A 12,180-nucleotide genomic window follows, 5' to 3' on the forward strand; every position below is an offset into this window, starting at 1 on the left:
GGGGGGGCGCGCACGCGCGCTGGATTAATTAGCTATATCCCTGGCCCTTTTTCTTTTGTGAGAGGGTCTTGGTAAGTTGTCTAGGCTTCCCTTTAACTTGTAAGTCTCCTGCCTCAGCCTCCCAAGTAGCTGGGATTACAGGTATGTGCCAACACAGCAGCTCTTTCAAGGTAGGGTCTCACAAAACTGCTTTGGTGCCTCAAACTTGCAATCTTCTTGTCTCAGCTTCCCAAGAAGTTGGGATTACCAACATGTTGTACTATACCTGGCCAAGGTGAGCTTATTTACAAGGCAACTAACAAATTTAGTGGTAAATTAGGCTTTAAGGCAAATAAACATAGGAAAGGAGCCATTACCCTTTTTCACTACTGTAACAGTAGGATTCCTTAACCCTGCTTCTCATTTTCAGTGGTATGCAAATTTTGGTACACACAGCCCCCAAAGAAATTCCAATTAAGGTCTAGGGGTGTACCCCAATGGTAGAGCACTTGCTTAATATGCATGAGGCCCTGGGTTTGATCCCTAGCACAAAACAAATAAATGTCACAGTCTAAGTAAGAGTACAATAAAAATATCACAATCTTGTTTCTTCTCTTTTCTAAAGAATAGTTAGCTAAGAAGGCGATTGGCACCAATGTTTTGAAACCTAGTTTAATAATAAAGCTCAGTTAAGCTTAGGTATTTCAAAATTGTGTAGATTATTTTCAACAAAAGAGAGTAAATGTGCTAAATATAGACTTAGTATAGCTGATACCCAAAATAATCTTATTTCTGTTTTTCACCCCAGTGCTGGGTATACAAATTAAGCAAGAATACTAAGCACATATTTTATACCTAGCTCAACCCTAGTTGGAAGTAATCTAAATTCCAACAATGAATATTACCTGTTTGATGACTCCTCTATTTAACTCTCTTTTCAGTGCTTGTTTAAGAAGATAACCCCTTCTCTCCAACTCCAAAGAAGGATACTTATGGATTATGTATTTTCGAATAGCAACCACTGATGCACCACTCTTCTGGAAGCATGCCTAGAAAATTATCAAACCATACACACTATTTTTTTATTACAGAACTCGACATCTTTTCAAAATAAAGTTTTTTTCAAAGTAAACTTGATAACAAATTATCAAAATAGGAAGAATAAACAGCACTTCAGAGAACATCATTTCACAATTAGAAAGTATTTCTACACAGAACACTAGCTCTGCTATAAAAGATAAAATTTGAGTCATTTGTAGAAAAACAGATGCACCCTCAGACCATAATTTTAGGTGAAATAAATCAGACACACAAGCTTAAAAACTGAATTGTTTCACTTATATGAGAAACAAAGTATAAACACAGAGCAAAATAAACAAGAGGTAACTGGAAATTGTAATTGGAAATAGGGAGACAGGGCTTTTGCAAATGGGAAGGGACCAGGAGATGGAAGGAGTTGGGAGCGAGGACAGGAAAAGGGGACACAAAAAGCAGTAAGATATGTTATATACATGTATTAACTTTCTACAATGAATGTAATTATTATGTATTGCAAACACGCACAAAGAAAAATAAGTAAAACCAGAAAAAATATTTCTGCAATAATTTTAAATCATTCATAAACACATTAAAATTTTGTGTGCTAACCAAGAATCTCTATTTTAATTCTATTTTATATTTAGAAGATAGATCTTTTGCATTAAAATGAGGAAAGTAGCCAGGCATCATGGTACATGCCTGTAATCCCACCACTTGAGAGGTTGAGGCAGTACTGCAAGTTCAAGGCCAGCATGGGCTACATAGTGAGTTCAGAGGCAGCCTGAATTATACAGCAAGACCCTATCTCACAAAAACCAAAATAAATAAATAAATAAATTAATTAAACTGAATAAAAAGAATAAAGCAGAATATTTCTATCACTTAGAGGATTACAGTCTGATCCATTTCAAGGAACAAATTTTATTGCACTAGGACTGATACTTCTCTGTAGATTATGAGTATCAGTAGAAAGGAAACATAAATAAATCTAAATAAATGGCATAAAACTGTGTTTATAAATGGTAAAGTTTTAAGGGGAGTTTTGAGCAATAAGGTCTTCTACTGTAATTTAAAGTGCCTTCTCCCACTTCCACCTTATTTATCTAATCTCTATCTGTCTAGTGGCCAGAGAAGAATTAAATATCTCACTATGCTACAAAGACAACAAACGTTTAGTTTTTTTCAAATATTTTAAATTTTGAAGCACAAAGTAGGAGTATCTGCTATTTCATCTAACAGGCTAGTCTACCAGTTTTGGGTTGCTACTATCTATAAACAGAACATATTTACTCTTATATTACTCAACATATTCTGACAAGGAAATACAGTAACTCACAGGAAGATGGGCCAGGAAAGAATGTACAACATAAAATAAGTTAATACAGATCACCTAATACAAGTAAAACGTCTCTGAACTATTAACGACATACTGAAGTTTGTTTCTGATTCTGAGAAAACACAAACCAAAGAAAAATCAAACAATCCTTTGCTTAACCAAACTGGTAATGAGACAGAAACAGACATCAGGACTCCTCTTTTATGTGAAAAACTGTACCAGTGGTCTAGAAAGCATAATAAATGGAACATTGTATTTTATAATTACATGCTTTGTACAGAGTCATGATTCAATACAGAGCAATTTTTCATTGCTCTAAGTTTTTGTTTTACGATTTTAGTCCTTTTTTTGTGCTCACTGTAATTCTGCTCCTAAGTGATAGTGAAAAATCCTCAAGGAGAGGCTATACAAATAAAGACCTCAATGCAGTCAAGCTATCTAGACAAAGTTTGTTCTTTGTGGTACTGGGAGATTAAACCCAAGGTATCACATTGAGCTGTATTTCCCAGCCCTTTTAAAAATTTAGACAGCATCTTGCTAAATTGCCTAGGCTGGGCTCAAACTTCTGACTCTTTGTCTGAGTTTCTCAAAGTGTTGGGATTACAGTAATATGTTATCACACTGTTTGTTTGGGGTTTTTTGTTTTTTGCTTTTGTTTTCAGAGACAAAGTTCCACTGTGCTGCCCAGGCTAGCCTCAAACTCCTGCACTCAGCCATCCCAGTAGCTTATACTATAAGGGTATACTACTATGCCCAACTTTAAGAAAAGGTCTCCCCATCCTCTTGTACTATGTATAGAACCCAGATTCTTGCATTGAACTACAGTCCAGCATTTTTTAGCTTTTATGTTGAAGTAGGCATTTCAGCCTTCAAATAAAAACTCTGTATAGTCAGTTAATTGAGTCAACAGACAATAGGAAACAGGGAGCTAGACCTTTTGCAAATGGAAAGGGGATTAACAGAGAAAGGAGGAAGGGAGGAGGGAGAAGAAGGGGAGGTAAGAAGAATTATATACATGTACCAATTCCCCACTATGAAATTAATCATTATGTATTACAAATGTACCATTAAAAATTAAAAATTTACTAGAGTTAATATGAATTTTCAAAAAAGAACAACAGTGGTAACCAAATGTGATTGGATTGGAAAGACGAGTACCTCACAGGGTTTCTTTTAAATTTCCTTTAGGAAGCAACGCAAGATTTCTGGTATCTGGACAGAGAATACCATTTGCAAACGAGTAAAAGATGAATGTAAGAAATCTAAGGTGACTGGCTGAAATAAAAACTTGCCTTAATGGCCTCAGTTAGAATTGCATCCATCTTGGGACGTGGTGAAGAAGCCATCGGTGTTTGTTTCTGGGCCCTGGCTAGCTGGCTGGCAGAAAGAGTAGCCCAGGAAGGTATGGTTTTTTTCACTTTCTTCTCCTTTTCCTTGGACTGATCTTTCTCCCTTTAAAACAAACAACTGTTATTATACAAGATAAACTTTTGACAAAGTGGTACTATTGACACTCCGTATCTGTAGGTTCTGTGTTTTTGGGTTTGATATCCAAGGATACAATCCTAACCTAGTAACTAGATATACAATCTAGCAAATGATTTGATGGTCAGTCCCCTCAACTATAAAAGTTCTAGCAACCCCTTTATAAAGTGCTTTAAAAATTATGAGACTACGCTAGTAGTATTGTAAGCCATACAGCATTATATAAATTTTACTCTAAGTAACAACAGTGCTCCATTCAGGTGCATTAAAACATTTAAAAATACAGGATAGCCACCAAAACTGCCACAGACCTTACATACACCTATGCAACTGGGGTAAAGGATTCACCGGTTGTGAGGGTTGTATCTAGAAAGTACAGCTATTTTTATTTATTTGAAAAATAATTTCTAACTGAACAATTATGAAAAGAATGGAATAAATAGTACCAGCTATCCTGGGGGGTGGGTCACTAAAATTAAAAATGTATTGCTACAAGTAACCTTGTGCAGCTACAGATCAAGTGCAAATTTTGTTTTCAGATGCTCAAAGCCACCTCCAAATGAAAACTCCACCAAACATATAGTTTTAGTCACTCCAGCAGTAGCTTGATACAGATCGATATTTTTTAATGCAACATGTAAAAACAACCCACTCCCGGAACAAAGGTAAAAATAAAATGGTGAAGGGTCTCCCAGGTTAGTTTTCGTTTTTTGAGACAGGGTCTCACTATGCAGCCCAAGTTAGCTTCAAACCCATGGTGAGCCTCCCGCCTCAGGCTTCCAAATCCTCAGATTACAAGCGTGTGCCATCACGCCGGACTTCAGGTCAGATTTTTGTGTTTCATTTCTTATTGAGAATTTTGTCAATGCTTAAAATACCAGACACTTTTAGAGTGAATTGTAAGCATAAAAGCACACTCCAAAGTCTTTTGAATCACCCAAACCAGTATTCTGCTAAGTACCCACAAATGCTAACAACCTATACAACTGCATACAACTATTCCAAATGATAATTCTAAAAAGTAAACCCAACTAGCAAATACCTAGCATAAACCAGTGTTGCAATACTTTTTAGCTCAATCTGATCTACATTCCTTTTCCTTGGTCTTCATTTAGAAACAGGAAGAAAGTATAACTCCTTACTCCTTTTTGGTTTCTTGAGAAGACTTATGTTCCTCCTTCTCTTCAGTCTCAGGTTCTCCCTTAGGCTGTTCTGTTTCACTAGATGTCGCAGGTGGAGTTTCATTCTCTTGTTCTTCTACAGTGGAGATAGATTCCTCTGAACTTATATCTGGTTCTAAAAAATAAAGTGAGTAGAGCTGCATCACGAAGTTATACATTACAGCCTGAATTAACAAAAAGGTAAGGCTGACTGTATTAAACAGACCAGCCGAACACTCTAATTAACAGGCAACTTCTAAAAATGAAAACTACTTTGAGTATAGTTTTCTTCATCTGTATCTTTTTCTTCTTTATTGTGTGTGTGTCGGAGGGTGCTGAGGACTGAAACCAGGGACTCACACATGCTGACAAAGGTGCTCTACCACTATGCTACATACCCAGCCTTCTTTACGTCACTCAAGCTATCTGTTCAAATATTTATCCAGACCACACATAAGAAAAGGAGGTGGCCAGGAAACTACACATTTACCCTAAATCTTGAGTATTCTACTCTGCAGCATTAATGATTCTCATAATGTAAAAAGTCATTTTTAACTGGCAAGTCTTAAAAAAAAATTAGCATGTACTTCCACATGAAACGACTGATTGGGACGAGACAGGAACAGGTCTGCAGCTGTCTGTGCCTCTTCTTCACAGCAAGTTTCTGAAAAGCTACTATAAAACACCGAACACTGCTTCCATTGTTTAGAGATTTCAAAGAAGACTCCAGTGGCAAAAATCAGACAAAGAATAAAAGAATATGTTTGTGATTTTCACATAAACAGAATGAAAGAATGCCACTTCTATCTTATGATCAAACTGCAAAAATAAAACTATAAAAGTTGGAAAGGAATTTCCCATTTCTTAAATTCAAACATAAATTTCAGACGTCAACTATCAATTGCAAATCGTACGCAAGATTAATGCTCTTCAACTCACTTGCCTATATTAACCTAGTACAAATGCCTCCCAAATCTCTTCAGACAACTAAGGTTTTAAGAGTCAGATACACCTCAATTCAAGTTCTTTGTAATTTTCCAGCTCAATGATCTTAGTGGAAGTCCTCTGACATCTCAAAGTCTCATTATCCTTACCTCACAATTATGAGGATTACAAAATGCTTTAGGGGAAGCCTGTAGGCCAGCAGTCGTACTAAGTCAATGACTCTTGCCCTTCTTTGGCCTCTTCTGTTATTTTTGGAACTATTTCTCATATTCTTAGGGTCACAAAGTAATAATGGTAGAACTTCAGTATAACAATGGAATACTATATCCTGGGGTACAGAGAATAACTCATTTAGGTTTCTGATGGTAAGATATATTTTTTTGTCATGACGTATCGTGAACTATCATGAACTGTCCCTCACCCCAACCCTTTGACCTAATTGGCTGTACAAATTAAGAATTTACAATTACTTAATTTTTTATGTACTGACATTGTTAAAAAGATAAAAAGCCAAGAACCACTTATTAATTTTATTAGTACAAGCTATAAGTTTTGCACTATTTTCTGTATGTACAAGCTCTGGACTCAACCCCTAACACCAAACAAACGAAAAACTGGCAGAAAACAAATGGGAAAAAGAAGAATACACGCATAACTTGCTTTATTGAGCTTTGTGGGGTTTTTTTTTAAAATAAATTGAGAGTTTATGATAGCCTTACATTAATGTCTGCTGGTGCTATTTTTTTCTAACAGTGTATACTTTCAAACATTTTCACTATTACTGGTTATGGTGATCTGTAATCAATGACCTTTGATATCACTACTGTTCATTCTTTTGGGTAACACAAAACTATGCCTATGTAAGACAGCAAAATTAACTGATAAATGTATGTTTTGACTGCTCTACTGAACATTTGTTCCTATCTCTCCCCTCTCCTCAGGCTTCCCTATTCCATGAGACATCGTCAAAATGATAGTCCTACAATGGCCGGTAACTGTTCAAATGAAATGAAAAGCTGCAAACCCCCTAATATCACCACCATTTTTGGGCAGTCCTGGGGATTAACCGAAGGCCTTTGCCATGAGCTACATCCTCAGCTCCTTTTCTACATTTCTTTTAGATAAGTCTAACTAAAATGCCAAATTGCCCAAGCTGGGTTTGAACTTTTGATCCTCATGCCTCAGTCTTCCACAGTGCAGGGATTACAGACACACACCACCATGCCCCAGCTGGCATCTTTCTTATTGTAATTCAAAAGATAGAAATGATTAAACTGAACGAGGAAGGCATGTTAAAAGTTGAGACAGGCCAAAAGCTAGGCCTCTTTTGAGAAACAGAGGCCAAATCAGACACACAGAAAAGTTCTTAAATTAAAATTATTACTCTAGTAAATACTGTGTATGAATGATAAAATGAAACAGTCTTATTGTTGATATATAGAAAGTTTTAGTGGTCTGGATGGAAGATCAAACCAGCCACAACATTCTCATAAGCCAAAACCTAATTCAGAGCAAAGCCCTAACTCTCTTGAACTATATAGGCTGAGAGAACAAAAAGCTTCAGGAGAAAATGTGAAGCTAGCAGTAGATGGTTCATAAGATCTAAGGGAAAAAAGCCAACTCTATCACATAAAAGTACAGTGGCAAACAGCCAATACTAATGCAGAAGTTGCAGCGTGTTATTCAGAAGACCTAGCTAAGATAACTGATGAAGGTGGCTACTCTGAACAACAGATTTTTCTATGTGGATAAAAGAACTTTGTATTAGAAGATGCTACCTAGTCTTTTATAGCAAGTAAAGTCCATGTCTGCCTTCCAGGCATCGAAGTATCTTATCAGGGCTAAAATAGTTGGTGACTAAATTGAAGCCATTGTTCATTTACCATTCTGAAAATCCTACAGTCCTTAAGAATTACACTAAATCTAGTCTTGTGCTCTATCAATGCAATAACAAAGCCCAGATGAGAAACATCTATTTCCAACACAGCTCACTAAATATTTAAGCTCTTTGTTGAGACCTTCTGCTCAGAAAAGATGGCTTTCAAAACATTACTGCTCACCGACAATCCATGTGGTTAACTAAGCACTCTGATGGAAACATATGACACCAATGTTGTTAATATGCCTGCTAATACAACATCTATTCTGCCCTTCACAGATTAAGAATTAATTTCAACTTTTGTTATAATTTCATTTCAATTTTTTTTTTGAGGGGGGGGTTCTTTTTGTGCCAGGGTTTCACTGTGCAGTTCAGGCTGGCCTTGAACTCACTTTATAGCCCACGCTGACCTCAAACTCGCAGCAATCCCCCTGCCTCGACCTCCTGAGTGCTAGGTTTACAGGCATTCACGGCCTCATTTTATTATATAAGAAATGCATTCTGTAGCTGGGTATAGGGTATGATTTTTTTTTTTTGGCTAAGGCTATAGCTGCCACAGACAGTGATTCTTCTGATACAGCCAAATAAAACTGAAATCCTTCTGGAATAGTTTCACCACTCTACATACCAGTAAGAATATTCAAGATTCACAGGAAGAGGTCAAAATATCAAAACAAACAAAGGTCAAAATATCAAAACAAACAAAGGAATTTGGAAGAGGTTCATTTTAACCTCATAAATGACTTTGGAGTGTTCAAAACTTCAGGGGAGATATTAACTACAAATGTATGTAACAGAAATGGCAAGACAACTAAACTCACAAGTAGATCCTAAAGATGTGGCTAAACTGTTGCAATCTCATGATAAAATCTGAATGGATGAGCTACTTCTCACAGATGAACAAATAAGTGATGTCTATGCGTGGGGAAGATGCTATGAACTTTTTGGAAATGAAAAAAGAAATCTGACTATTATAGCGTAAACTTAGTTGAGCTGGGAGCTACAGTGTACACTTGTGATCCCAGTTCCCTGGGAAGGTGAGATAAAAGGCTTGCAAGTTTGAGCCCTGCCTGGGGCAGGGGGGGGGATTTAGTGTATTACCGAGATTGTGTTCAAAATGAATTTTATAAAAATGGGGTGGGGTTGTAACTCAGTGCCAAGGCCATGGTTTTGATCCCCAGTACCACAAAAAAAAAAAAAAAAATGTAGTTGATAAAATGTTGCCAGGAATTAAGAGGATGAACTTCAACTTTGAAAAAAAATTCTACTGTGAATAAAGGCTATTAGCATCATGCTATAAAAATTGTTTTTGAAAGCAAGGGTCAGTTGATATGTCAAATTTTCACTGTGTAAGAAACTGACACAGCCATTCCAACCTTCACCAACTAGCACACTAACTCAGCAATTAACACTAAACGTCTAGAGGATTATTAGTATTTTTTAGCAATAATTTATTTTAATTAAGGCATGTACTTCCTTAGATATAAATTTATTGCATACTTAACATACTTTAGTACAGTGTTAAGTGTAATTTTTATATGTACTGGGAAATGCTTTATCATGATACTTGCTTTTAGTCTTGAACTGAAACAATCATCTGTGAAGTATGCCTGTGCTTGCTTGCTTGCTGGCTTGTTTATTTTGGTTTTTTGAGACAGGGTATCGCTATGTAGTTTGGGCTGGCCTTGAACTTGTGGTGATCCTCCTGCCTCAGCCTCTCAAGTGCTAGGATTACAGGCACATGTCACTGTGCCTGGCCTCTGTAGTTGCTTTAGTTATGGCTTAACAAAGACTCAGTCACTAAAGAGAGAATGCTGCACACACAAGACAGAGTTTCCAACTCGTTAAACCACTGTGTCTGCTGGTATGAAATGGAGGATTTACAAAATTTAAAATGAGTGATGTCTAATTACTTCTAATAACAAAATAATATAATGAGGTACATAGAAGATTAAGTACACAACTTATGAAGTAATATAGTTACTTTATAAATTTTTGGTTGACTCTTCTAATGTACATCAAAACTCTGCCATATTATTCTGAAAAATGATGTTTTTAGTGATTTAGGGGCTTATCCTAGTGTTAGTAGATCATCAATTCACCAGCGCTCGTTATTTTTTTAATATTTTAACTGTCATGTTCCATAACTACATTAGGCCAGAGTAATTTGTTTGTAGTACTCACTCTAAGGATTTGGACACACAAACCGAGGTGCAAACCTCTGGTGCACTAATGGCTAAAAGCAATAAGGATGCACTGTATTTTCTATTCCTAATCTGGTTCTAATTTTCTATTCCTAATCTGGTCTGCAAACATGATTCTATCAGCCATGATAGGGACAGCACAGAGTGCTCATCCCTAGCAAACCTGAGAAAAAATAAAAGGGAGAAAAGAAAATACTAGCAAAGAAAGAAAAAGGTCACAAGATAAAAAAGAGGGAAAAGGAGCACAGGTAGACGCTATAAAGGAGCACTAATTCTTCAAGCTGATGGGTCTGCATTTCATTATTCTCTTACCTGACTGATGAACCTCTTCACCATCAATATCAATTATAAACAATTTTTAGTAAGTTTTTTGTTTCCCTTAAGGCCTCCTGATGGATTTCTGGGTGAGCCTTTCCCCTGTCTATCCTGAAGCCCCAAATAGTTCAGAATTCCTAAGAATCTTCCCTCTCATGACATTATTATGTCCAGGATGCCACTGTTTCTGTTCCTATCCTATTTTTGTATTTTTAATTTGAAGAACATTATATTTTCACCTTCCAAAAATTCTCTGAGGTAAGAGGCAATTATATTTTGCACACAGAGTCTGGCAACGACAAACTAATAACTACTGCTTCTTTCTTTAAATGTTCCCCCAGAATACTTAACCATGAAAAAAGAACAATACATTCAAACAGATTTATGAAACAGTCCAAATTGAAGTAAAAGCTTTTGCTTTCTGTGCCACTGCTTTACCTGGCTTTTCTTCTTCCCCTTCAGCAAGTTTGCTTTTGGGCGGAGTTTCCCGGGTAGAATTCACAGCTCGACGAATCGGCATGGTGCTATCTTCTACCTTCTAAGAAAAGAAATGGTCATAATCAAACATGCATAAAATACTCTCTTTTCTCTCTTTCTCAAGGGGCCTAACTGGGTGTCAAAAGATGTAGGAGAATTCTTCAAGTCAACTCTAGGATCTGATGCATATTATTTTTAATAAGCTTTTTTGAAGTGAAATATTTTTAAAAGAAATAATCTTCAAAATACTTCATTTTAGACAGATTCACATGGAAACAAGTAATTTAGAGTAACTTGAAATCAATTTAGAAGGCTGAAGCTTTCTCAGGGATTAGAGGGGAAGGGGAAGATGAAAAGAACTCTGTATTAGATTTTTCTTCAGATTCATGACCTAATATTCCCAAAGTACGGGAAGGAACATGTACCAAGAAGAACCCAGCAGGCCCTGAAGTCAAGGGTGGATCCAAGAGTGAGCTTCAAGAATGCATCAGCCCCTACCTCACCTAACTTGTCCGCGTGGATCAGCTGAGCTCCTACTATAAGTGGGAGTGCCTTAGGATGGACGAGTTCACCTTGAGACGTATCAGTCGCCATTTAAAATAATTTCTAGGCCCGAGTACAGGTTACACTCTGAAGCCTCTGCTGTTAACCACAAGGATTTTTCCTAATGGCTTCAGTGTGATGAAGAATCAACCTAAAGCACAGAAAAGACCTGGTGTGAAGATTAACAGAAATAAAACTAAACTAAAACGTCTAAATTTAATATACATCCAAAGAGAAAAAAAAACTATAAAACTTAGTTACATGACCCATGACTAAGTTATTAATCGAAAAGATAAAACCACTATCGAAACACAGACTATGTAAAGCAGCGACTAAGACAAATGCACAAGCCACAGCAGATGTTGCACCTTCTACATAAACAAAGACAATGACAAGAAAGCGCATAAGGAATGCTAACCCCATACGCTCCTGCTAACATCAGAACTTAACAAAGATGAGGAGACTAAGGAATGGTTTCATCAAACGTTTAGTCAAAGACCGATTTACTAAAAAGAAGCCTTTTGTTTGAATTGTTCTCAAAGGAGTCAGGAAAATTAATTTTAATTCTATCTTCATTAGAGAAGTAATTTTTTCTCTATGAATGGAAAATACAAGGGCAAAAATAAGGAAGAACCTGGTATTTTAAGAACCTCCAGATCTGAAGAAGTAAATTTAGGCCATTATCTAAGAGAATGGAAGTATGCATGTTTCTAAGACTTGTATGTCGTATTTTTAATGTAAGCAAAGTAGAGAAGAAGATAATTAAAATTTACAGATAAAACCCACGTAGTCACCCTATTTTACCTGATCATTAACAGC

The 12,180-nt window shown here is 36.5% G+C and overlaps 1 protein-coding gene across 1 annotated transcript in view; it reads right to left on the reverse strand.

Moving 5' to 3' along the window:
- The window catches only part of Hp1bp3 (heterochromatin protein 1, binding protein 3), a 37,035-nt gene that overhangs the window by 20,044 nt on the left and 4,811 nt on the right, over window positions 1-12,180 (reverse strand). The window contains exons 2-6 of the mRNA XM_013519507.1: window positions 11,317-11,512; window positions 10,780-10,879; window positions 4,981-5,134; window positions 3,646-3,805; window positions 885-1,028 (exon numbers count right to left, since the gene is read on the reverse strand). Of these exons, the coding sequence (XP_013374961.1) occupies window positions 885-1,028; window positions 3,646-3,805; window positions 4,981-5,134; window positions 10,780-10,879; window positions 11,317-11,412 (654 nt within the window). The 5' untranslated portion in view covers window positions 11,413-11,512. The remainder of the gene's footprint in view (window positions 1-884; window positions 1,029-3,645; window positions 3,806-4,980; window positions 5,135-10,779; window positions 10,880-11,316; window positions 11,513-12,180) is intronic.

This window comes from Chinchilla lanigera, unplaced genomic scaffold, assembly GCF_000276665.1.
Source record: "Chinchilla lanigera isolate Chin_1 unplaced genomic scaffold, ChiLan1.0 scaffold00051, whole genome shotgun sequence".
Lineage (NCBI taxonomy): Eukaryota > Metazoa > Chordata > Mammalia > Rodentia > Chinchillidae > Chinchilla > Chinchilla lanigera.